Here is a 26,593-nt window from a genome sequence, read left to right on the forward strand (position 1 = left end):
CTTTGGAAAACAGGTAATTAGGTGGAATCATTCTTGGGAAATATTGTTAGAAGTAATTTTGGTGGAGCAAGGTAGAAAGATATTACTGTTAAGGGGAACTATTACCTTGTGGGTGTGTAGACCGGAAAGCTCTGCACATTATGTGACCATCAGTTCACTCGGTCGCCGTGAAAACTGTCCCCGAAATGTTGACGTAGAAATCCAACAACTGCAACCTGCCGATGCAATGTCTGTGGACCTTCTATGTTTTGTTTTATTGAGATGGAGCTACAAAATATACAGGATTGTGCTGTGTTGTTTCACTCATTTATTAGTGGATACAAAATAATTATTCTGGCAAATTTAGCAAAAATAAATTATGTGAGTTTCATACAGGCCAAAAAAAAGAAAAAGCATACAGTTATCTTTCCTTTTTTTCCCTTATCCTGCAATCACCAGCTTAGTCTGTAACTGTGTGGGAAGATTTTTTGGTGGAGATAGTCGACCACGCTTCTCTTGTTTCGCAGATTTTCAAATTCATAAAAAGGGATCTGGAAAAAAATAAACAAAGTAAATATATATATATATATATATATATATATATATATTAATTACACATTTTGGTGATTTCAATACCAGTATAGTAAAATACAACAACATGCGGCAAACCATGTCAAATGTCATAAATATGAAATTTGGCAAAAAATAATGCCAATGAGGATCTGACCTGCACAACTTCATAACCGAGAAGCCTCAGGTGTCGCTGCTTGATTGCCTCTTTGCCGAGCAGTTGCCGGGTGTTGGTGGTGAACCTCTTCTGTCCATCGATACAAAGAGCGATCCTGTCGACGTTCAAAAGGGGTTTAAACCAGACAGGATGAGAAACTTAAGATATTCTAATACTGTTTTCTTTCTTTAATAGAAAGTTAACACGACTGTTGTTTTTAACACGTGCAGAATGAGTTGTGGTTCCATAAAACAGATGGCTGCATTTACCTCTTGAACACATCATCATGGCTGGCAGGCAACACGTATCCTTCCTCATCCAGTTTTATCTCCACATCTGCGAGAAGATGTGAAAATCAAGCCCTGTCATGGCAAACTACAAACATATCAACGACACAAATGGCAGATTGTTACCGAGGGTGTAGCAGTATGGTGTCAGAACTTTGGATCCAAAGTATGAACGAGCCCCGAGCAAATCCACCAGCCCCATTTTCACGGAGTTGTACAGATGGGGATCCACAGGTGTCTCCAGTGAGCGTCCTGGCATGAGGAAAGACTTGACTCGGTACTTAGGATGAAGTTTGGGACCCTAAAGAGACAAATGCTATTTTAGACCATGGGAGAGCAGGAATACCACACTTAGAATTCATACTGATTTTTAAACCGCGATGCTTTCTTCAGCTTTTGAAATCACCAGCAGCTCAGGACATGTTTGTGTGTTCACTTAACTCATTTTGAAACCACTAACCACTAAATTTGCCACTAGGATGTTTCCATTTGGACCAAGTCAAACTACTTTTGTGAATTAAAAGGAATGTGGAGGAGTTGCTAAACAAATGGTCATCACAACAGCCCACTGAAATAATCCCAGAATTATTTCCACTTGCATGCAGGCGACTCACAACTAGAACTTTTATGTATATAAACATGTAGAACATATCTGACCCCTACTGTAAATATTAATACTTGAAACCCATCTGTGGATAAAGAAAGTTACAGGCTTCAAATTAATTTTAATTCTTTGCAAACCCAGTTCGTGCACAAACACACACAACTCACTTCAGCCATATCACACCCTTGGCCTGTGCGTAAAGGAACTCACTTCATAGAAAGGGCACTCCAGCTTCACGGTCATGTAGAGCTGCGTCAGCTGAGCAAGAGTGATGCGGTCGAGCCCCGTTCCTTGCTCTGAAACAGCAGCAGAAGACACACAGACACACATAGTGATTCCGATGTCATTAAGTGGATCACCAAATGCCCGCGATGAATCATGATATAACAGATTTCTAACAGGGAGTTTTTACCCTGCAGCTGCTGGATGAAGAAGTTGCTGAAAACCTTTGCCACAAAATTGACGGGAAATCTCTCCACCAAGATGCAGGAGTGGAGCAGGTTCAGCAGCGTCCGAGGCTGAAAGTGTGAGAAGCGAGTGCGCAGGATGGTTTCGACCTTCCGGAAGACGTCCCCCGCGTTAGGTGGAAGGTATCCCAACTTTCCATAAGACATGATCTGCCTGGCCACCTGGCTAGTGCTGTAGTCGTCTGCCCGGTACACGAAGCTCTCCGCCACTGTGTCGAACACCGGCCGACAAAGGATGTTTCTCCTGCCAAAGAACTGCATCACCTTCGTCACTGTCTCTGGGTGAGAAATGAAGGCCATCGTGGGCACGTGCCTCTCCATGGCCTCCACGAAATAATGATCACTGTGGCCAAAGTGCATGAGTGCTCCGAGCACAAGGGTTAACTCCTCATCGGTGAAGTGTGGTACGTGGCGGACTGCTTGCTTACACAGACCAATCACAAGAGGCATGGCCTGCGTCTGATTTAGAGACACCAGAGCACTGAGCAGCCCGCTGACAGCAGCGGGATCCATGTGAGAGGTGACTGTCACGGCATGGATGTGCATGGCATTCAACAGATTTCTGTATTTTCCTTCTCCGCCGATGCCATTTTGCAGAAGTTTATAAACATCCACAAGGTCTGCTATGCTCCAGCGAGCAGGCTCTTGCATCTGGATCTGCCGCATCACCTCCTCCAACATCACACAGCCGGGGCCCTCCATGGCCAGCATTGCCCGGCCAAGGTCACACAGCTGTCCGACGCTCATCTGCCCCCGGTCTAATCTCTCTTGGCTCTCCGACACCAGCCGCACCATCAGAGTGCTCCAGGGATCCAAGAAGAGCCGGGTGCAAGCCAGGAGAGCAGACACCAGCCCTCCATCTGTCACCCGCCCAGAGTCCTGCTCCAACTGTAGGCAGAGCGCCCGGAGGACGTCGTTCTCTAGCACCGATGGATTCTTCAGAGCGTTGCCTTCCTGCTCCAGGTCAGCCACGCGATGGAGGGCGGCCGCGGCCATGGTGTCCGACATGATCTCCTGGGAGCGTAGGAGTTTGAAGACCTGCCTGCATGAGGAGCAACTCCTCAAGCGCTCCTGGAAAGCCCGCTCCTCTGCCGCAGCGGGTCGGTGCAGCTGGGTTAGGCGGAACCTGGGGACAGAGTCTCTGTGGAGTCTGACAGAGCTGCTGGCCACGAAGAACGGCTCCCTGACGATTGTGGACAGACTCCTTTCCCCTCTGGACTGATGCAGCCTCCAGCAGCCCCGCACAAGGCAGGGGGTGCAGCTGATTCTCAGGGATCCCACGGAGAAGGATGAGACATGTCGAACCCCCAAAGGGCCGGAAGGTATTAGTCTCTGGACCAGCTTTAAGGCCATGACCCCGCAGCACAACTCTTCACATCTAGCAGTAAAACACAGGAAAACTTTTTTTAAAAAACATGGACGAAAATAACAGGTGAATCGTGGACAGTCATTTTAGTCTTAATAAATTAAACACCAAATCAAATAAAAGTCAAGTTTATAATTATAAGGGAAATAAAGAAATCAGCTCTCTTCTCCGGGACTCTGTCCAACCTTGAGGGTTGCAGTTATCAAACGTTAGCCTATTAGCTGCTAGCTTCGGATACAACCTAGAAACACACTTCTGTTTGTTTTGAATGACAAAAAAAATACAAAGACTGGAACTTAGCCTTTGATGGATTAAACAAATAAGTAACAACAAGAGGAAAACGGCGTTCGTACCTGGAGCTTTTTCAATGGCAAAGAAAGAGGTAGGGATAGAAAGAGCTGCCGGTCCGGCTACCGTAGATCCAGGGGTGGCATGTGATGCGTTCAGGGCCTCATGGAAAATTAAAACACGATCTACGCCGCAGCGGATTTCTCATGTGTGATGTAAAAAGTTTGTTGTACTGGAAATACCTTAATATCCAATAATAGGAGTTTTAAATAGATCATAAAAAGGGTAGATCTCTACGCCAATCCGGGATTGGAAGTTTTATCACGTTGTCATTGAGTTTTTAAACCATTTACCAAGATGCAACCTTTTCCGGCACTCTATACGCCTCAAATGCAACACGACAGATACGTCCCTAATTTCATTGGTACATTTAGTCATTTTTAGTCATTTAAATCTAGGATTAAAGAAATAGGTATACCCTGACAACACTTCAGATTATGCAAAAATGAATTATTAAGGACTTTATAGTAAAGGTCTTCATATCAGGCTGCCCCGTGGTTCCAGGGGCCCCTCCATCCACCTGACTAGTGGACATTTTCACAGCAACGCCAGCATTTTGTTACTTATAAATCCCTTTTGATATTTTCTTTCAAATAAAAAACGGGAGAAAAAAATAGTATGAAAAACCCAATGGCCAGATCTAAGCATTCCATGGCATTTGGTGAAAACTTTAAGTGGATAAGCCACCTTAGGTATTTAAAGTTGGCTTACATTAAATAGACCAATTTTGGACTGGTTTACAAAGGTACTGACCACGGCAATTGTTGGTTACATTGTTGAGTTAACTTGTTTTTTTAAGATTTCAATCAATCATATGTTCTGGGCTCTGGGTGGATGTGCAAACATCACTGCTCATTTGTTATAAAAGTAAATATATCTGACATATACTGAGTTTTCCCTGTTATGAGTGGACCAATTTAGACACTCATATTTCCCTAATTCCCTAAACCTTGAGAGCTGCCAGGATTCATCAACAGAGGAGAAGGCATACAGATGGGAGAACTTGTTCAGGCCTGCCAAGAACCCAAAGAATGAGATTGTGCACTTTTATGCCTCAGCTAAGAGGAGAAAGAAAATCCAGAAACTTTCACTTCAATTGTCATTTATGCAAGGGAAACACAGCAAGATACAACTTGATAGAGGGCTTTATTTAAAAATTTTATATTATAAAATGTAAAAATTCAGTTAAACCCAATTAAATTGCAAAGCCATATCCCTTAGAGCTTCCAACATGCAATCACTTCTTAAACGATAGGAAAAAAAAACACAACACACAAAACATACAAATGACAGTTGTTTTTTTTTCTTATCGTTTGAGATGGGAAATCTGGTAATGCTGGAGGCTCACAAAAAAAATGGACAAGTTATTGCTTTGGTCTGCTTTACAACTGGGTTTAGCTGGAGTTGAGACATGCAGCAGGCTGGTCTAGCTGACAAAAGAGGTTGGAAGGAACATGGCGGTTTGGCTTTTCAATCGTCTTTATCCTTGGCGCCATGCTTTAGGATGCGTGTGAACTCCACATAGTTGAAGTTACTCTTCTTGTCGATGGGTGCCTCCCTGAACAGCTCATCTACTTCCTCATCTGTAAACCGGTCACCCATTGTTGTCAGCAACTCCCTGAGGTAATCTTCCTGGATGAAACCTGCAGGAGCAAAAATGAAAGAAGAAATCAGTCACAACATTCTTGTGTAGAGTTAACAGAATTCGTTTTTTTTTTCTTACAGTCATTTTCAAGTCACAATTGTCGGTTACCTGTGCCTTCCTCATCAAAGCAGGCAAATGCATTTCTTATCACGTCTTCAGGGTCTGTGCCATTCAGCTTTTCTCCAAACATGGTGAGGAACATAGTGAAGTTAATGGGACCAGGGGCTTCATTCATCATAGCCTCAAGATATTCATCGGTTGGATTTTTCCCTATATGAGAAAAGTACAGTACACTTCACACATGCACTAACTGTGGAAAAAAAATAAGATGACCTTAACCTGCATCACACATTGTCCTACACACCCAGCGAAGCGAGCATGTCATGAAGGTCCTCTTTGTCCACAAACCCATCACGGTTCTGGTCAATCATGTTGAAAGCCTCCTTGAACTCCTGAATCTGAGACTGGTCAAACATAGCGAAGACATTGGAGGTAGCGCGCTGAGGGCGCTTCTTTGTGGTCTTTCCCTTTGCCCTTTTGCTCGACATCTTGAGTGTATTATTCCTGTGAAGGTATTAGAAAGGATTATACATCTTGGAAACTTTGACAAAACATTAAGTCTAATAATCCACTGAATAACAAACCTATATGTACATTCCAAATACTGTCTTAGCAAAAGAATGAAACCTCTATCACATAAACTGATAGAATGACTTTGTAGAACAGTGCCAAGCAGGTTAAATGTGCATTGAAAATTTGGTGCAAGGAAATTAAACTCTCCGGCAGTTAAATGCAAGAGCGATGTCCCTTGGTGAGCTATAAATGGAAGTGTTCCTCCACTTTCTGGGTTGATTTGCTCACAGGCTTCATTAAGATGAAGAGAGTACTGATGTGAGAACAGATGCCCTTATCAGGCAATGTTTAAAAACAGATTTGTCTCAACTCCACTGGAAACCCTGTCTTTGCCATTTAGGTGTGTACAGAAAGAGAACCCAGTTGGACCGGATTCTGAATGATGCTGTCTGGAGATTGGACCACACTTGTGAGATTTAGTTATGTGAGAACAGAATGGGCCCTATTCAAGAATGGCTTTAGTGATGACAAATTCCACACAACTGTTTTTTTTTTTTTTGTAGGCGTGAGGTTTGATACATGGGGGAAAAGACATGAGGTGTGTTTACTAATTTAAAATTTACACAGGTCTTTTTGTCCCAGTGCGTAATTTCAATTTCAGTGTAGCTACATATGCATACACACCTTTAAGTTCAAAATGTTAAACTACAAAACTATGGAACATTTATCAAATGAACATTTCTATCTGGAATCATAACGCACTTCTTGTATGTCCAGGAAACCATAGTCACAATCGACACTTCTACTAAGGTAGCGTTCGCTTAAGCAACGGTTTCCACGTTTAAAATGGAGGGGAAACAACGCTAAAACACGAAATCCGCCTTTGATTTCCCACAATGTTCGTGATACCAGAGGCCCAAAATAAACTATGTACAGCAAGTATAATTTGTGGCCTGGTTCGAGTTCACCTCAACGCTATCGGACATGAATGGTGTACGTAATGCTGTGCTTCTCGTAATGAAAAAACCATAACAAATAAAGTGAATTGCAAAAGTGATCTCGAAGCACCTTAACTTGTTTATAGTGGACACTAAGTGCATATCGGAATAGCCAATTCGTTTTCTCCGGGTTTTGCGTGTGCGCGTTCAAAAAAATAAAGCCGCGGTGTTAGCTAGCCGGCTAACAGTTGCGTCAACGACGTGAACCAAACATTCAAAATGGCACTCCGGCGCTGTCACCGGTTAAAAGCGTTCAATATTCACAATGGTAGTCTTTAGTCTACGATGTTGTATCGTACTCGTTCCTGCGACAAACAGATAATAAATACATTCAAAACGCATACTTACCTAACGACAGCCAGATACAGCGAACTTGCTCCGTGAAAACCTTTTTCTCAACCACCGCCCTGCTGTGCCCTTCACTTCCTGACAATAATGTACCTCCGACAAAAAAAAAAAAAAAGAGAACAAACCAAGTTGAAACAGAGGGGGTGTTATCGAAGCCCTCAGGAATTATCTATTTTTTTCTAATTTGAAGAACTCGGTATCTCACCGTTTAACACTAATATTTTGTTGAAAGTATTCGATAGAAACATTCTGGGAGTCTTTTTCATGTTAGAATAACATTGTATTCGGTCGTTTCAAGTAAGCGCGCCCCTCTCACGAAACTCCCGTGCCTTCATTGACGTCCATGGATGTGTCCTTATATGGGAAGAAATAATACTCCGTCCATTGTGCAATTAAGGCCAGGTAGAATTCAAAGAATCCCGGTGAGAAATAGGTAAACACAGTTGATAATATATAAACTTTATCTCTATTCATATCATTATGTTTTTTATTAATGAAATTAAAGTATAGACATCTCCCTATTTCTGTGTTCAAGATTTTCAGAGCTTAAAACAATTGGCTGTCCTCTAATATACAGCACATTGCCCTCGTTTTTGTTTTATTTGGATTGCTCTAATGTCCCATTATTTGCTTCTTTTATGATTTTATTTTGCGGTTGTAAAATTTCATACTACATTTGGTTCCTGACGTATTTGTGAGTCAGACAGCTGTTGGTACCACTGGTCACTGGTGCAAAGGGAAGCTTCACCATGCAGGAATTTCATGGCACGATGACTCACAGGTTAAACCAAGCTGCATATGTATATAGGAATATATTTATTTTCAATTTTAATAAAAAATGAGTTTTCCAATTGTGATAATGTGTACAATTCAGGCCACTTGAAAAAACTAGACATTGTTCAAAATAAAAGTCATAAAACATTAAATTATAATAATAATAATAATAATACATGGGATTTTTATAGCGCTTTTCATGACACTCAAAGACGCTTCACAAAAAAAAAAATTAAAAAAAAAAATAAATAAATAAAAATTATCATTTTCAAAAATTGTCGATAAAGCATTGTTGTTTTTAGTTTCATTATTAGCTGCATCTCCAAAAACCTTGTGCTCTGGGTAATAAAACTGTCTGATATTCAACCCCACCTTTGCACCCAGAACAGGAGCAGTCTAGTCTACTGTTATCCAACCAAGTTACATCGTCGTATCCGGGTTCTCAAGGACAAAAAAATAAATAAATAAAAAGAAATCCTTGTATGTAAACATTTTCACATCCAACAAGTCTGATCAAACAAGTTTTGGCCTTTTTTCATCCAGGGCTTCTTTAGGAAAATATGTCAGATGCATAAGCAAAAGGGATTAAAAGGCATGTCTTAACCACCGACCATTGAAGGTCAATATAATTTGGTGATTCATAGATTTCCAAGTTAAAGTATCCCATTTGATTGAGGTGAGCTATAAAAGCATTCTGCTGATGAATCAATGGGGAACAAGGAACAGATGCAAGAAGGTCAGCGAGGAAAATGTTTTGTGGAATGTCAATAAGTGACCAGCTGTTAAGGCAAAGTGACAGGTGATGAATGAATGGGTTTCTTTGTTTATACAGCTCAGGTTACTTCCATACAGGCTGTCTGATCTAGATCCAGAGTCTAAACAACTTCTTGTCATCTGTGGGTCTTCCTTTGAATTCTTTATTTATCCAGCATTCTATCCTGACATTGAACTCTTGATCGTGCTTTAGCTTTGGATTGACCTTTTGTTCACTGAATAATAATGCACATAAGCAAATTGCTTATGTGACAGCTTGGTAATGTTTAAGTCACTGTTCATACTGCCTGAAAATGAGGAGTAATACAAAACAGAAAGTCAAATTCAATATAATAGATTATGATGTCGTTAATAGCTGAACTCAGAGAGACATTAACACTCACCCCTTTCATCGCAACAGAGACAAAATCAATAAACAAATTACAGTTTCATGGACTGGTTGGATTAAAAAAAAAAGTCAATAATATTGTCTTAGTCACACACACACACTCACACAGACACATACAGATTGTATTGAATGGAATTAAACAGTCTGACAATAAATAATAAAACTGTCTGGCAAAAAGAAATTATAAATGACAAATTCAAAACCTGAATATTGGGGATATTCTGCTAAATCGACTAATCAGTATGCTATACTCAAACAACAACAGGGATTAAGCGCTATCAGTGTGTGTAGAGGGGGAAAATAACGACTAATGACTTAATGGTGCAAATCTGTGTCACCATCGATATTGGTGTTATTTCACTTTTGTGAGCATTTGGCATGTTTGCCACCGCGCCACCATTCTGAGAAGTTCAGCGATGAAAGGAATGAAACAACAGTGACGGGTGGCTGTTGGAAGTGTCTGTTGTAGAGATGCCCAGCAGGTGGAACCACTGATTCTTAAACCTGGTCATTTTATTCTGTACAGGAATATGGAGAAGCAGGATCATCAAGTAACAAAATATGCGTCAAAAGAAAATCAATACACTGGCAAAACCAGCATCCCTTTGCCGTGGAGACTCACTGAAAGTTTCACACTTAAAAATACATTCTGTCAAGTAAAATGATAACATGAATATTATTTGAGCAAAAGAAAAGACTGAAAAAAGGTGTCTGAGTTGTTACCTTATTAATCTTTTCTGTGTTGTATTGTTGTTGTCTTTTTAAAATAAAACTGGATACATGTACTTTTATTCAAACCTGGTCTGACAGAATTCTTTTGTAATTACTAATTTATACTTGAGGTGCCACATGCTGCGATTTAGCACAGATTTAGTGAGTGGGTTGTAACTGTTGTCCTCTTGTGGCCAAAATGTCGTTCTACAACACTAAATGCCATTGTCATCGCCTAAAGAACACTTTTAGCGTTTTAGCACAAAAAAATATATTGAACTTCATCTCAATTTTGTAAGACACATTGTGTTTCTGGTCTGTCCTGTGTATCAGTGATAGATGAGAGCGTCAAAAGGAGTTATTCTTATCGTGGAACCTAACCATGTGTTTATGATGAGGTGCATTTTTCACAAAGATGTGTGACAGCGAGATGGAATGGGAAAGGTGTGATTTATGTCTTTTTCTAATTAGCTATTTATGACATCAAAAGCCAAGAGGAAGTATTTTTGTGCTTCCCCGAACGGGAGAGTGACAGAAAGCGAGAGTGACAATGAGGCAGTGGGTAACTGGCATTTGTTGTATGTATGAAGTAGCATACAACAATAGCATAATAATAATAGCGCATACAATGTTGGAAGCGGTTGCAGCCGAAAGCGAGTCTAAAGCTAAGGCACGGGGTGCCAACTTGAAATGGCACATTGTAGTTTCAAATGTAAGGGTTTGACTTACAAATAGAGAAAACATATTCAATCAAGACTAAGGCTGTCAGATGAAAAGGTCAAAAAAAAATATCTCTGTATTACTAAAAGTTCTAAAGAGTTGAACATTAGAGTTTTTATTGAAAGTAAACACAGGTGTACGTTTAAAAAAAAATGAAGATTTTAAGTCTTTTATGAATAAATGGATTCACGCAAAGCCATCGAGATCGGAGTCCTAAACGATGCAAACAAACAATGAAATGCCTTGTCTTTACCTGCTTATCAGTCGTGGATGCTCATTGGCCGAACTGTGCATCCATACATGTGTCGCACCACTGGGAGACGACTGTCCCCACTCTCCTCTTGGCTATATTTATCTCCACCCTCACCATAAAAGGCTGTGACTGCTGCCTGGACACTCTGGCGATGGCCAATATTATTTTTGTTGCATAGACTGCAGCCCTGCACGCACCCACCTGGAGGTTTGTGGTTGGAGATCAGGCTTTGACTGAGGAATTAAACCATCGGCTTTCCTTCGTTTCTTGCACTTTCAGGCTTTTGGTCAGGGGTAAGTGGAAACTCCTCCGCAAAGATGTGAGGGGTCAGATCGTTGTTCTGTCAGCATGCTCAGAAAGTTGCCTGATTGCCTGAGTACGAATTGCATTAGCTGATGCTGCAATGGTTTCCTGAAATTTTCTTCAAAAATGTTCTTAAGACTTTAGCTAAAATAGTCTCTCTTACATGCTAAATCAAACAGGCATGGCCGATCTATCAGTGCAAAAGAGAGCAATGTTTATGTATTTATCCTTTTTCTTTTTCAAACCTATATTATTATAATAGTCCTTCCACTTGCTCTTGGACACTAACCTATCAGGGAGACAAACAGATAGACAAGAAGGACCTTTGCCACTCAGGGCTCTTGAGAGGAGAGGCCTGCGACATGTCTGGATCGTACTACCAAAAGCATCACCACTATGCCCGTGGCTGCCGCAGCAGGGAGGCAGAGTCCAGAGCAAGCCAGTACCAGTCCAGCAGCAGGTTCACTGCTGGCAGCCGCAGCTCCAGCACCAGAGGGAGCAGGGGGTAAGAAGGAGGAACGAACTAAGGAAAAGAGGACGGAATTCACCAATCCACCGTTTTTGCCACAGGGAAGCCTTACTGCCCCCTTAACACCATCCATCCCCCCACCACCACCACCCTCCGCCCGCCCCAAATGATCAAGTTCACCTCCATCGCCCCTTGTTGGATCACTTTCCCTGTCACAGCTTTGAGGATCCCCTTTCCTGCTCTGCTGCCTTATTGCCAGTCTTCGCCAAGTAACTATCATCTTCAACCAAGTTAACTCTCACCCTGATCAACCCTCACACACACACACACACACACACACACCTGAGGATTGTTGTTCTTTACAAGTTAAAAAAACAAACTTTTAACCCTGCATGATGATCCCTGATCTCCGTGCATGTCGGCTGAGAGAAACCCCGCCTGCACAGGTCAAAGCTAACACTCTCTTCCCTTTAACACGCCCGCCTCTGCATTTCTAAGAGATCCCGGTCTTTCTCATCCAGTATTCGCTCTATTTATGACACCGGCTATTATATAAGTGGCAAGTCGAGGCACGGGACGGACTGAAATTGACCTTGACCCACGCATATCCTGTTTGCAAGGAGAGCGACACTTTCTATTTTTATTTTCCATCACATTCCTAGCAGTGAATATTCAGTATCCCGAACAACATGCGTTTGGGTTGGACGGTAAATGTCGGCAATAGTCAGTCGCTCAAGGCTCCTCCATACTAATGCGCGGGGGAAAACAAAACACCCGGCCTCACGGGATCCTGTCTTTTAAAGCACACTGGCCATCTTTAAATACACTTGTGTGAGGAGTGAGAACAGGTCAGGAGGCTTAGGTTCAACTAACACCAACTGATTTTTGACTTTACACCCAGCGGCTGGTATTCAGCATGCCAAACACCGGCCCATGTTGTGGTGTGGAGATGGAAAAGAAAGGAAATGAAGGGTGATGGCTGTTATTGTGGATGTTATGAAAGAAGATGTTTTATCGGTCACATGGTGAAAACCCTCAGGGGAATAAGTGGTCAGAGAAAAGGAATGGTGAACCAGATAGATAGAGGAAGAATTGGGGCGACTGACCTGTCAAATGTCTGGTAATCACCTCCGTATCAGGGCCCTATAGTTATATCACATGCACACACGCACACACACACACACACACACACACACACACACACACACACACACACACACACACACACACACACACACAGACTCATTGAAAAACCCTCACCAGGACATCTTTGTGGGGATTTCACATGTGTGAGAAGAAAACGTTTTCCTGCTCTCCCTCGATTAAAGATGGAATATTTTGATAAGATGCCATTGTGGAACTGTTTTAGCTGATTTTGGGCACCGCACTGTAACCCGCAAGTATCACACGGGTTTGTATGGCGTATATTCAGGGTTGTTTTTGTCAGAATAGATTTTTCTCTCCTCTTTCAAGGTCTCTTGGTCCGTGCTCGGATACCAAAACTAAAAAACGTTTTATACTCATTTCCCACTAAACCATTTGACTTATCCACCCCTGAGCACCGAATCCATCCCCACATGTTGTTGAAGTTGCATCATTTGGTCGCAAGAGCGGCTGACTGTGCTCCGTATGTGCCAGATTCGAAGTGTCCTCGTACACCGGACTGGACAAGAGCAGGCTGAGCCCGTCGGCAAAGAGAGCCAAACCTACTTACTTGGCTGTGGATAAAGAGAACCAAATCATAGGCTACGTAGTGCCTATCTACGGGGGCAGGTATGGACATCCTCAGGGTCGTCCTTGCCGTATCTGCTTCAGCTTCCATGCTCTGCTTCCCTCTGAACGTCCGTCTCTGCTCTGCCGGCTCTTAGTCAAGAGTCCGCTTTGGGATTTTCCAATACCATGGAGTCGAGGGTCAGGGACACCTCCACGTACGTTGCCCGCAGGGATCTGTTCACCAGTGGCTTGGAGATGGAAAGGTCACAGCAGGTCTCCAGGAGGGAGGCCACGCGTGAGTCTGCTGAACGCATCTGCCTCAACAAAAGGGTCAGTAGGGGATATCTGTCGTGAAAATACACTGAGAATAACTGATGAGAAAATGATTCAAAGGTTCGAAATTCAAATTTTTTTTGTCATATGTACGGTGTGGAAACGTGTTTCCCTGTACAGTGAAAGTCTTACTTTGCTGTCTGCAGTGCGTTTAGATAAGTAATGCTAAGAAATAATGATAGTGTAGACGTTATTATGAATATGAACAATGTTTTGGCATATAAGATACTGCGCTACATGTTTGTCAACCTGGTTAAATTCGATACTGGTTATTTTAACAGCAGCTATAAGATAAAAATAAAGTATAGAATAAACATATCATAACATTGTAAAAGAAAAAATGATAAGAATCCAGATCAACATTATCAAAAAGTGTTCAAACCGATACAAACTACATACCCAAGACAAAGACAGGCTATTCTCCGACATGCGGACGAATGTTTTGTGGGTGAAGGAAATTCTAAATGACAGACGTTGCAACCGCGTGTCGTAACAAATGCCAGTGAAAAACGTTCTCAGGGGCCGTCTCGCTACAGGGAATCCCAAACGTCGTGTGCACCCCCATCTCCAAACAAAGGTCACATCTCCACCCACCTTAGAGTCTGTTGAAACACAAACCCCTGCTCGGACACATTGATATTTCTATCTGGGCACATGTGAATAAATATTCGATTTCAGAACTTTTTTTTCCATTCATTAGTTTTCAATACTGCTCATCCTGCTCTCAGGACTGGAGGCTATCCCTGCTGTCATTGGGCGAGAGGCAGGGTTCACCCTGGACCGCTCCATCACAGAGCCACATATGGCGACATCCAACCATCCTCTCGCATTCTCGCGTCAAGTTACCGTAATATGTGCTGTTGGTAAGGCTGGGCGTTTACAGAGGCAATCTATTAACCTTACCTCTTCCCTACCAGCCTTTAGAGTCCAGCACATTTTTGCTTTTTCTCAGAATTGGTAGTAAAAGTCGATACATGAACAAAAGCAAAAATTCGATATTGCACCGACATTTGTATAAGGAAGTGAAGCAGTCCCAAGGAATGCAGAGCATTTGTGCCTAAGTGAGAGTTGTTGCCACTCTGCACACAAGGGAGCCGGAGTATGTGTTTCCTCGGGTAATTATGCGAGGCATTACGCAGTCATTCACGGAGCATCATTAAAAGCACAGTGACCCCAGCCTCTGTGTATTCATCTGTCCTCACTGCCAGATAGCCTTACTACAGGGTGATAAATTCCTCAGGCGATCCGGTTCCTTCGGACACAAGGCGGCCTCGTCCCCGGGGTGTCTTTTATATTATGTGTTGAGATTCTGGATGCACAACTTGAAGCAGCCACAAAACCCGCGGCTAATCATAGGATATAACAGACAACATTCACCCTCACCAAAAGCACGCGGCTGACTGGGAAGCATCCTCCATTTGCACTTTGTGTATCTTCAGTCTCTTGTGTGTGTGTGTGTGTTTTTTTTTTCTGATGGAGCATGCACTCTGCATCACCTTCGAGATAGCGGGAGGTGTGTTTTCATGGCTTTGTGTGACAGTAAGAGGTCGTTTTCTGACAAAAGCTTACTCCGCTGGTAGATCTATGAACACGAGGAGCACTTTCAGCGAATGAACAGAGACAGCCTGATGCACGCCCCAGAGTTTGTGATTAAACCTCGCTCCCACACTGTATGGGAGAAGCAGTGTGTGCGGCTGCACTGCACCGTCAGCGGCTGGCCAGACCCGCGGGTCGTCTGGTAGGTCTCACACACACACACACACACATAAGCATGATCAACCTTCATGTCTGTCTCTTCGACATCATGCCTATTCCTGTGGATTCCATTGCTCTACCCCTGGTTTATGAATTCTCCCCCTCTTGTCGACTCTTTTCAAGTTCTGTCTTTTTTGTGTTGGTCTCTCCTCGTGTTCTTTACGTCCGCACAAAAGGTACAAAAACAATGTGGCCATTGACCCCCTTGCCAACCCTGGCAAGTATAAATTGGAGAGCAAATACAGCGTGCACTCGCTGGAGATCAACAGGTGGGTGTTGCCTCTGCAAAGGTCTGTCATTTATGGCTTTTAATTTCATCTTATGTCGTATTTATGCGTTTTGAAGATTATACATACATTTTATTTAGACAGAAGAGACGCTAAATCTTATATTCTTAAAGAGTCTTTGAGAACTTCAAGAACTTCAAGAAATGCCTAAAAGGCCACGGGCGTTTCAGCCAAGACCCAAAGCCATAAACATTAACAAATACATTTATGTTGTAATACTTACATACCAAAGCCTGCATTTTGTTTTCTGCAAAAGAACACCTTGTGCAAATGACATCACCGGCGGTGTCTATTTACTGCGAGGGTATTCCTGGCGCAGAGTTAACGAATGCCTGACGGTCGTGGCTCACATGGATGGTATTATTTACATGGCTGAGAGGACTGGGGTTTTATCTTGGCGACGGGAGGGGGGATGACTGGACAAGCAAATCCTTAACGCACAGCATGATCCCTCCACGTTCTCCATCTTTTAGATGCGATTTCGACGACACGGCGCAGTACCACGCTTCTGCCATGAACTCCCAGGGGGAGCTGTCTGCATTCGCCTCAGTTGTTGTGAAGAGTAGGTTATCATTGAAAAAAAAAAAACAGCCATCCTATTACTTTCTTTCATAATATTTCTGACTTACAATTAAGCTATCATAATAACTCAGCCACGCCCCTTTATATGAAATGTAACACCTGTCACGTTACTCAAACTTGACTCTGTTATGCTTCAGGGTTCAAAGGTGAAGTTGACGAGTCCCTGCCGTCACCTCGACGTAAGTTTCGGCTAATCTGGCTCATGATTTGTTACTAAATTCACTGTGTGAAATAAAATAAACCCACCCACCGTATCTATTAGCTAGGCATCTATCTGATAACTGGATGTGAAGACGTTCCAAGAGGCTCCTTAAAGTGCACACAGATTGTGGAGAGTGTCTGGTATATTCCTGCTAGGGTCGCCATTGGGTTGCCAGTCTAAGTTGCGAGCGTTCGTTGTGTTAGCGAGTGAGTCATTTAGGGAACACGGGTAAGAAATCGGGGAACTCACCCGAGTTGGAGTCCGAACAGGCGATTATAATGTCCACCTTCTGTCCAGCAAGGGCGGGTGTTTGAGAGACAAAGAGCCCATCTTCAACCGTCATGGAGCAGAAAAAGGGCGCTTCGACACAACCTTTCACCTGCATACAGCACATGCTGAGATCAACACGCACACATCAGATACATCTGCAACATGTGAACCCACCTGGAGAGATCAACAACCCAAGCCAGGCCCGCACAATCGCACAATCGAAACATTCGCCATATTCCAACTAAGGTGACTTTACCCCCAATCCATACTTTTGTCCCCCAAGTGACACACACACACACACAACACGCTAACATAGCAGCACCATTCAACCCAATGCTGTACAAAAACTAATAAACATACCAAACCCTTCCATCTTTGACCAGTGTCCAACCCCGACCCCAGCAGGAATGTACCGCAAACTCCCCACTGAACCCTCTGAGATGAGTAACAACTTTGACATGAAGCTAGAAATATTAGGATTACAGAATTTGAAGTCCAAGTTGATCTTTCAGGCTTCTTATTGGATCTTTGCATTTTGCTGGAGATATATTGATATTTTTGTTGGGTTTGTTGATATCAAATCCTCGTGGATGACGGGGCTCTGCATTAACAATTTTTTTTTGTTCTCCCGATGCGTCTGCGCCAATGCCGCAGCTGTTACTAAAGGTAACAGGGTCGTAGAATGTGGTTGACTCACATCCACCGAGTGTCTCTGCATGCCCACAGTTGTCTGTTCAGGGATGTAGAATTCACCATATTCTAACTGTAAATTTCATCACCTCCCGCTTGTGCCATTAGACAATATTCACCTGATGCTACGCTTCTTCTGAAGGGTACTATTCCGTGTGATTCAGACTGCAGGACCAAAGAGTTTCAAGACATGGAGGTTTTCAGAGACATTTCAAATATAATTTGTGGAGGCAATTAAATATAGTAATAATAATATAGGAATTCCTCCCCTGCCTCTTGCACAGTGACAGCTGGGATAGACCCTAGTTGCCGGACTGCAGGATAAATGGTACAGATGATGAATGAATAAATAAAAAAAAATTCAAGCACAAGGTTATATTGATACTTTATGTTGAATTATTAAAACCACAACAAATCACGCCTTCTGGTTCATGGCCAATCAAGTAGGTTAGTTGTGATTGCTGCATGACTATAATTCATGACTGCACTATAAAATAGATTTAGTGTCACTTTATTCATTGTTAATGCAAACATCTAATCCATCTCCTGCCATGTTAGATCAAGTTAAGCATTCATGTCATGTTTTTATTTCTTTTCCACACAATTTGACTGGAATTATACAATTTCTACGTCTACAGTATTTTTTTTTTAGACAAGTTATTTTATTTGAACTCATTTCACCACTCTAAAAAAAAACAAAACATGGCAATAATGTAACCCTGCCTGCAGTCGGCCCCGTTTCGGAGTACGGCATCAACTTTAAGACACACATCGTGGACCAGTTCGGTGTGTCGTTCGGGCGAGAGGGAGAGACGATGAGCTTGGGATGCACGGTCATCATCTACCCGGCCCTTCACCGCTACCAGCCGGAAATCCAGTGGTACAGAGATGGCGAGTACACCTTTCCTTGATAACTGGATTAAATCACTCCTCTCATCTGGAAATCCATGTTAATCTAAATGCGATCCGCTCTCTTCTTGTTCTAGATGTTCTTCTGGCTCCAACCAAGTGGACACACATGCACTGGAGCGGTGACAGGGCCACGCTGACTCTCACACACCTGAACAAGGAGGACGAGGGGCTCTACACCCTGCGCGTCACCACTAAGTCCGGATACGAGACCTACTCTGCCTACGTCTTCGTCAGAGGTGAATGCGACCTCGATGGATATTTCAAGGAGGCCCTTCAAACCCTTCAAAACGCTTGAATTGATACTTTAGGTGTCACACATTGATTATTAGTTGGTTTTTACATTGACTAAGATGTCACAGTATCCTCACGTTAAATCTGTCAGTAATCAAGAAACAACCGAGACGCAAAGAGTATGGATTTTGTTGCACAGGTTCAAACATGGATCGTTTCCCGTGCTTGAAAATCAGGCTCAGAAACCCAGTAAAGCAGAGATGGCGATTAAAGATCACATGACTTTTGGTGGAGTCCGACCCCCTAAAGCCATGCTTAAAGTAAGATTATCATGAACGTATATATTCATTAAAAAAAAAAAAACAAAAAAAAAAAAACTGAAAAATATTATATCCTGTACTTGAGCAGTTTATTGTATATAAACTAAAACTAAAAATATGTAAACACAACAAAAATATGCTGTTATTTCACAGTGCGGTCAAATTGCACTATAGTTTGTAAACGTTATTACCTAGATGTAAGACGAGCACCCGCAGATGTTTCCACTCGCTGATGTGTCACTAAATCAAAAGGTTAAAGACACACCACAATGTCCTCTGGTGCCTAACATTCACTACTGTAGTTCAAGCGTTTGAATATGAGTTAGTGGTTTAAAATAGGATCGTTCTAATAAAAAACCCACAAGAGGCACCTCACGGGCTGTTGTTTAAAAAAAGCAATCAGCGGAGCTTATCTTTGCCGGCTGCCGAGACATTCTTTCCGGGACGGCACTCACTCCTCTGGTGGAAACACGGTGGGAATGGCCATTCTGGAAAGCTGACCTTGTTGTTCTTCCATTACCAACTCAGGGTTACCCGGTAGAGATAACAGCGCGGCGTCAGTGTCTCCGTGACAAAAGACTGTGTGAGCCCGGCTGAGGCCGCGCTATTTTCAGCCAGCTCAACTGTGGAATGAGGTCTGGCACAAAAGCCCACCTTATGGATTTTCTTGATGGACAAACAATGCGAAGCATGGTTTCCTTGTAGGTCTTCCCCCCTTGAAGTCTGACAACATATTATTCCACAATATTTATCTATGCTTGAGCGATTACCTCCAGCTTACGTGCAGCGGGGCCAAAGAGGCCAGTAATGAAATTACAGTGCTGTATTTACTTATCATTAGGGGCCAAAGAGGACCTTAATGACATTTAAAAACTGTAATATAATCATATAATCCGGTGGTCCTCAACCTTTTTTGTACAAGGGACCAGTTTTATGCATGAAAATGTTTCCGTAGATTGGTTAGAGGAATGGGAGTTCAAATAATAAAAACTTATGCCAGTTCACTGTATTTAATCTGAATACAGCGATTACACTTTACAAGAGTACTACAGATGCAAAGAGTACCACAGATGCAGTGTTTGCTTTGAGAAGACTAATACAGAAGTACAGAGGAGGCCAGAGGGAGCTGCATTGCGTTTTTGTAGACCTAGAAAAAGCATATGATAGGGTGCCAAGAGAGGTATTGTATGTTGAATTCTGGAGTAGCAGAGAAGTATGTTAGACTGGTGCAGGACATGTATGCTAGTTGTGAGACAGTGGTGAGGTGTGCTGTAGGAGTAACAGAGAAGTCCAAGATGGAGGTGGGACTCCATCAGGGATCAGCTCTAAGCCCCTTCTTGTTTGCAGTGGGGTTGGACAGGCTGACGGATGAGGTTAGACAAGAATCTCCATGGACCATGATGTTTGCAGATGACATTGTGATCTGTAGTGAGAGCAGAGAAAAGGCTGAGGAAAATCTAGAAAGGTGGAGGTATGTGCTGGAAAGAGTGGAATGACGGTTAGCTGCTCCAAGACAGAGTACATGTGTGTGAATGAGAGGAACCCCGGTGAAATGGTGAGGCTACAGGGAGTGGTGGTCAAGAAGTTGGAGGATTTTAGGTACTTGAGGAGCTGCCAGGCAGGAGGTCTAGAGGAAGACCAAATAGAAGATTTTAAGAAGACAATGATTACACTTTATATCAGGGAGTTACAATAATTTTGCACTAGAATAAGGATAATAAATAGATAACAAAATAAATAAAGAAAACGTTTTGAGGGTTTCATAACATCATTAGCTACCCATTCATGCAAGTAATGCACAGCGAGTGCAGAGCTTGTGTATCACCTGTTGCGATGAGCCCGTAACTTAAATGCTGCTTTCTTTTTGCTGGCAGTCTGCGATGCTTATCCTTTGCTTGTTTCTGTCTGAAAAAGCTCTCCAACAACTTTTGTTTTTGGCTAAGTTTTGTCTAGGGCTAGCTTGTGGTAGATGTTGTGTGAAATGGCGTGACACTTTTAAGCGCGGCAGAAAGGCGATGCCGATTTTCAAAATGAGATCTGGAAGGTCTAATAAAAAAACAATAATTTGCACCAAGACAGATTGTCTTTGGGGACTGGTACCTGTCCCCGGATCATTTGGGACCGGGGACCAGGGATTGGGGACCCCTGATATAATCAATAATAATAATGATGATACAGATCAATCAATCAATCAATCAATCAATAAATAATAATGATATTCATACAGCACTTTTCATCACACAAATAATAAAGAGACACATTCAACTATTTACATATCTTACACATTTCATCTATATCTAATTAGTAAAATAGTATTATATTTACGGGATTATACCTATTTAAATATAGCTGGTATTATATACTCATAAAATTATAATACTGACATATAATATGACATTGAATTATTATGATTGACAAATTGCAAATGTGTTTAGCTTCGGGATCACTTATATTTCTGCAATCAAGTTCTGTCGTTCATGATGGGGCGCAGCTCATTTGGTAAATAACTAGCTACTAAATGAATCTTTATAAGTAAATATGCCATAAAATGACATAAAAACTGTTTAGAATGAAGCAGACAGGAAGGAGGCAAGCGGTTGGCCAGCTAATGCTTCATGTTGCTGTGTCAGATGCTGACGCCGAGGTGGAGGGGGCTCCGGGGGCCCCTCTGGATGTCTGCTGCCTGGACGCCAATAAAGACTACATCATCGTGACGTGGAAGCAGCCAGCTGTCGATGGCGGAGACACAATCCTGGGATACTTCGTGGACAGGTCTGACATTACATTCAACATCTGCTGCCTTCAGCTTTTGCACGAATTTACCATGTTTTAGTGTCAGCTGATTTTAACAAGTTCATGAAAATATAAGGGGCCCAATGAAAACGTAATTTGCATTGATTACTTACTTTGGTGTAAGGAAATTGTAATTATGAAAATAGTTCACGATCTGATAGCAATATTAGATACAACCACCAATTTGAAAATCAAGCTCTTGATTTACAGTTCATATTTACCATTAAAATCTTATGTATTGTTACTAATACATGGCAACACATTGGGATGTATCGGATGACAAACAAGCATTTCAACTGCCTTGAAAAACTCATGACCGTTAATATTTCACTTCACAATGACTAAATAAAAGTCAGTTTCGTTGGAATATGGATGCAGATGTGAAGTTGGAACCAACCGCTGGATCCAGTGCAATGACATCCCGGTTAAGTTTGCCCGTTTCCCCGTCACCGGCCTGGTCGAAGGGCGGTCCTACACCTTCCGCGTGCGAGCAGTCAACAAGAGCGGCATGAGCCGCCCGTCCAGAGTGTCTGAGCCAGTAGCTGCCATGGACCCGGCTGACCGTGCGCGTATAAGAGGTACTGCGGCTCTCATTTGCCGCCACACCGTATAAACAAGGGATTGGTTAAATCATGTCTGTAGGAAACATTGTTGACATATGGCTACTAGACGCAGTAAATGGACTACAATGAAGACGCTCAGATTTGGATAAGCTCGGGCACAATGTGTTTTGTTTTTTCAACTTTTTAGATAATAATGTGAGAAATCTCCGATAACTGACCTTTCTCTTGTCTTCAGGCACCTCTGCTCCCTGGACTGGCCAAATTATTGTCACAGAGGAGGAGCCTGCAGGTAGAAACTTCTCACAAAGTTTCACAACTTATGCCTCAAAGAGCGCCATGGTCACGTTTTAATATTTTGCTTTCGTGTCACAAATGAATTTTGGTCTTTTGGCCACCAGAGGGTGTCGTTCCTGGCAGACCTCTGGAGCTGCAAGTCACAGAATCAACCAAGAACTATGTGGTGCTGAGCTGGAAGCCGCCTGGAGAGAAAGGACTTGAAGGGGTCATGTACTATGTGGAGAAGGTATGACGACTTGTTGACATCACAATTCTCCACGGACCTTTGATGAGCAAAAACATTTTAGCGTCTGAATTAAAGATGCCTCTTAGATGATGTTTTCTCTCACGTCTTTTTTTGCCAGTGTGTCTCCGGTACAGACAGCTGGCAACGCGTGAACACAGAAATCCCGGTCAAATCTCCTCGCTTTGCACTGTTTGATCTCGCCGAGGGGAAGTCCTACTCCTTCCGCGTTCGCTGCTGCAATGCCGCAGGTGTCGGCGAGCCTTCGGACCCCACTGAAGCCATCACAGTTGGTGACAAGCTTGGTAAGAAGCTGCACTTTAGAAAATATTGTATACTTGCATTACCAGAACTCGCAAGAATCCAAAGAATCTATAACCACAGAGATGTCAAATTCTCTCGCCCACAGACACTCCACCCGCTCCAAGCAAAGTTGTCCCAACTAGGAACACGGACACATCAGTCGTTGTGTCTTGGGAAGGATCCCACGGTGCCAAAGAGCTGGTTGGTTACTACATTGAAGGCACCATTGTTGGCAGCAATGTCTGGGAGCCCTGCAATAATAAACCTGTAAAGGGCAGTAGGTAATGTGATTTTGTGGCTCTGTGCTTGTTTTGTTCCTCGTAAGGACCAAAAATATGTGGTTAGCATAACTGCTGAGTCCAGACTGGCAGTACCTTTGAAGGATAAAGAGATCAACAAGCAGTCCTCCTTCGTTGAATCTCTTAAGGCTGGTTTCTAACTTCCTGCAATGCCGTGTATAGGACAGAAAATGGATGCAGTATGTTGAAAATATTATGAATGCAATGTAATAGTTTCACTCCCTACTTTTAGGTTCATCTGCCATGGTTTGGTCACAGGAGAGAAGTATGTGTTCAGGGTGAGAGCTGTAAATGCTGCTGGACTTAGCCAGTTCTCCCCAGAATCAGAGCCCGTGGAAGTGAAGGCCGCGATTGGTGAGGAAACTATTGATTTCTGACACAAAGCACATAATCAAACGACTGACGGCTGTGTAAGAGAAGTAGATTTGAGTTTTATTTTGCCTAGAAATTTCTATACTGCTATAAACCTTCAGTTGTTTATATTGCCAGCATCTGCACCTCCACCTTTTCTACATCATGGTTCCCCTCTGCCACCCTGTCACATTGTTCTGTACTGTTGTATGCTCCACCTACCCACCACTCCGTTCAGCCACCTCAACCCCCACAACTCCTTCCTCCCCCCTGCACAGCCCGATTCAGGGTCAGGACTTGTACACTTCCTCTAATTTGGGTCAGCGTGATCCAATTCAGTGGTTGTTGCAAACCAGGCCAGTATCACACACCACCACCACCACCCTCCCCTCCATTTCTCTCACCACTTCCGGGCACAAGATGTGTCGGCAACCCCACATGGTGTTCAAGGTACCTCCTCCAATAGGCCTCTCCCCATCTCACTGGTACCCTGCGGTTCCTTAACCTCTCCCGGCAACTAACAGCGCTGTGGTATTGTCCTGTTCAAAATGTCTTTACATTGGGCCTTCTGAAGGGTTCCATGGATTCTCAGCAAAGCCTTGAGAGCCATAGCGTCAAGAGTGATTGACAATGTTGTGAGAAAAAATAGTCTGCATTCGAAATAACAACATCATTATTGTTCTCTCAAAAATGTTAAACAGATTTAAATCCAGATGCTCAATTTAAAATTAGGACAAAATCAATCTTTGAAAAAAAAATCAATGTCTCACTAAAACACAGGTGACCAGATTATGGTGGATTTCCAATAATCAGTGTATTTTTTCCCAATAATCAGTGATATTGATTGACAATCCAGGATCGTGGATAGGAATATCTATTACGGGGGACTAATTTTAAGCACAATGAATTGTGGGTTTATTCATGGAATTACATCAGATTTAGAGAAAAAAATCTAAAATATATTTATTTAGTGCAGATTTATGATGTAAAATATCCTCAGTTACAAAACGCTTACACAAACGTAAATAAGCAATGCAGCTTATCTGTTTTACAATGCTCACGTACTATAAACACAGACTGGTGCCACACTAAAGTCTGCTAAATACGCTCTTTCTGCTCAGCAGCATGTTCTTCCTACAAGTCATTAAAAAAAACTCATTGCAAAGTTTGCACCTTCCTCTGGCCGGCTTTGTGCCAAACCCTGAACTTATACTGAACAGAAGTGGTAAAAGTACCAATGTCTTATTGGGCAGTCTTGGAAAACCTAAAGGTATCTTACATATTTTACATTCAAATTTCTAAGGCGTGATGGAGACACTGGATATACAGTATATATACATATATATATATATATATATATATATTCATGCAGATAAGACAATTTATATTTGCACAGATGCAATTCAAACCCAAGTTCTGGAGATAAACATACACTGGTGTAAATACTTCATCACAGTGTTTTTTTAATGTGTAAATTCATTTTAAAAATAAAGGGTTGGAACAAAGCCTGCTCACATAAACTCACTGATTCTAAAAGCCTGCATGTTTTCAATCAGCTCATATGCTTGCGCCCTCACTTGGATGTCGGCCATTTGTCTTCATTTCCACACGGTTTACCTGAAGGTATTTTTAAATGAATACTTAAAATGCAAATTTTCATCTGCTTTATTTTTATTTTTTATGTCTAGATGATGTCTGACTGAGATTAGTGTGCGTCGCTTTTATGTTTTGCCTCTTTTAAAAAGCTCTTTTGCCTTTCTCTGCTAACTCCTATAGGGGGCGGCATCCCTCACGGTGTGTTGCCGGAGACGGGTCCGGGGGGTAACTTGGGCCAACTAACCGTGCACAGGCCACACTGGACGGACAAGCATGAAACTGTCCAGTCCTCCCCTGACACTTTGCAACAAGCTCAGACTGACACTGAAGTCAGAGAGGAGGGGGCCAGGAACACTAGCTCTGGCCTCGCAGACAGTAAAAACAAAGGGGGCAAGAGAGGCAGTGTATCCTGTGCCCTTAACCTGGCAAAAGACCTCGTCTCAGAGACCGATTCACTTACTGACATAGTCCCAAATGCAAACATAGATCCGGCCTGTGCCGCGGTTCAGGTTGCAGAGGCAGCCGATGAGCCTGAGGTCAGGCAAGCATGCGAGCTCTCTGTAGATGCTTCTACTAAACAGGAGACAGCGAGGCTCGGGAGAGAGTCCACAGGTGAGCACCATTTAAAAAAAAAAAGAAATGAAACACCACCTACCACATTATCCCCTTAAACTCCTTAAACCGGTCAACATGTAATATAAAGAAACATGGTAAAATTAATGTACATGTCCCGCAAGGCTCAACCATACTGGAAATGCGGTCTCAGGTAAGACACTGAATCACCTCCTAACTGGGATTTAACTTGACACGCGTAGATGCGCCCTCGGCTCAACACAACCTCCTCACTCAAGGTGTGGTGTCGGTCCACTCTTGGTGCACACTGGCCTTTAACAAGTAGACTCACAGGATCTTGGGGGAGGTCGTCCACTCGACACCAGAGCACAATGTCCAAGCGTGAAAGTCGCTTGTGTTCAAAGATTTTCATGACCAAATTCTCAAACCAGTATGTTTCAACATATTATTTTGGAGGAAGCATGGCGGGGACATATATTATAATCTGTTAACCTGGCCCGCAGTGAACACTGAACTAGCCCGTTTATTTGATTCCGAGTGCTGGAACAGGGAGGAGATGACCTTTG

General features: G+C 42.7%; 3 protein-coding genes across 16 annotated transcripts in view; 1 reads left to right on the forward strand and 2 right to left on the reverse strand.

The window, feature by feature from the left end:
- Positions 1–183: 183 nt before the first annotated feature.
- Positions 184–3,856, reverse strand: fastkd3 (FAST kinase domains 3). Of its 2 annotated transcripts, XM_086150328.1 has the most exons (8): positions 3,784–3,856; positions 2,010–3,442; positions 1,808–1,893; positions 1,120–1,294; positions 976–1,042; positions 707–821; positions 399–530; positions 184–267 (listed from the first exon to the last, which is right to left on the reverse strand). In XM_086150328.1, exons 2-7 carry the CDS (start codon positions 3,415–3,417, stop codon positions 432–434), a joined length of 1,950 nt encoding a protein of 649 aa, XP_086006454.1. In that variant the 5' UTR covers positions 3,418–3,442; positions 3,784–3,856; the 3' UTR covers positions 184–267; positions 399–431. The 2 variants fall into 2 exon arrangements, with proteins under 2 accessions (XP_086006454.1, XP_086006453.1); XM_086150327.1 differs by lacking the exon at positions 184–267 and having other exon boundaries at positions 283–530.
- A 1,007-nt stretch (positions 3,857–4,863) lies between these two features.
- Positions 4,864–7,475, reverse strand: myl12.1 (myosin, light chain 12, genome duplicate 1). Its single transcript, XM_086151007.1, has 4 exons — positions 7,343–7,475; positions 5,788–5,987; positions 5,532–5,693; positions 4,864–5,421 (listed from the first exon to the last, which is right to left on the reverse strand). The coding sequence occupies exons 2-4, from the start codon at positions 5,969–5,971 to the stop codon at positions 5,249–5,251; spliced, it is 519 nt and encodes a 172-aa protein (XP_086007133.1). The 5' UTR covers positions 5,972–5,987; positions 7,343–7,475; the 3' UTR covers positions 4,864–5,248.
- Positions 7,476–11,105: 3,630 nt separating this feature from the next.
- The window catches only part of myom1b (myomesin 1b), a 29,511-nt gene continuing 14,023 nt past the window's right edge, over positions 11,106–26,593 (forward strand). For 2 of the 13 annotated variants that reach the window (XM_086151010.1, XM_086151014.1), the window contains exons 1-18: positions 11,111–11,255; positions 11,562–11,770; positions 13,373–13,507; positions 13,603–13,777; positions 15,361–15,518; positions 15,712–15,804; positions 16,296–16,384; positions 16,542–16,583; positions 18,296–18,457; positions 18,553–18,714; positions 21,660–21,801; positions 22,201–22,400; positions 22,621–22,674; positions 22,784–22,908; positions 23,027–23,210; positions 23,315–23,489; positions 23,740–23,861; positions 25,635–25,652. In XM_086151010.1, the coding sequence (XP_086007136.1) occupies positions 11,628–11,770; positions 13,373–13,507; positions 13,603–13,777; positions 15,361–15,518; positions 15,712–15,804; positions 16,296–16,384; positions 16,542–16,583; positions 18,296–18,457; positions 18,553–18,714; positions 21,660–21,801; positions 22,201–22,400; positions 22,621–22,674; positions 22,784–22,908; positions 23,027–23,210; positions 23,315–23,489; positions 23,740–23,861; positions 25,635–25,652 (2,179 nt within the window). In that variant the 5' untranslated portion in view covers positions 11,111–11,255; positions 11,562–11,627. Of the gene's footprint in view, positions 11,256–11,561; positions 11,771–13,372; positions 13,508–13,602; positions 13,778–15,360; positions 15,519–15,658; positions 15,805–16,295; positions 16,385–16,541; positions 16,584–18,295; positions 18,458–18,552; positions 18,715–21,659; positions 21,802–22,200; positions 22,401–22,620; positions 22,675–22,783; positions 22,909–23,026; positions 23,211–23,314; positions 23,490–23,739; positions 23,862–25,634; positions 25,653–26,593 lie in introns of those variants that run through there. The other 11 variants (XM_086151011.1, XM_086151016.1, XM_086151020.1 and 8 more) reach the window with 9 other exon arrangements.

Source organism: Fistularia commersonii, chromosome 8, assembly GCF_037954325.1.
Source record: "Fistularia commersonii isolate RoL2024-O1a breed Wild chromosome 8, RoL_Fcom_v1.0, whole genome shotgun sequence".
NCBI classification, from domain to species: Eukaryota; Metazoa; Chordata; class Actinopteri; order Syngnathiformes; family Fistulariidae; genus Fistularia; species Fistularia commersonii.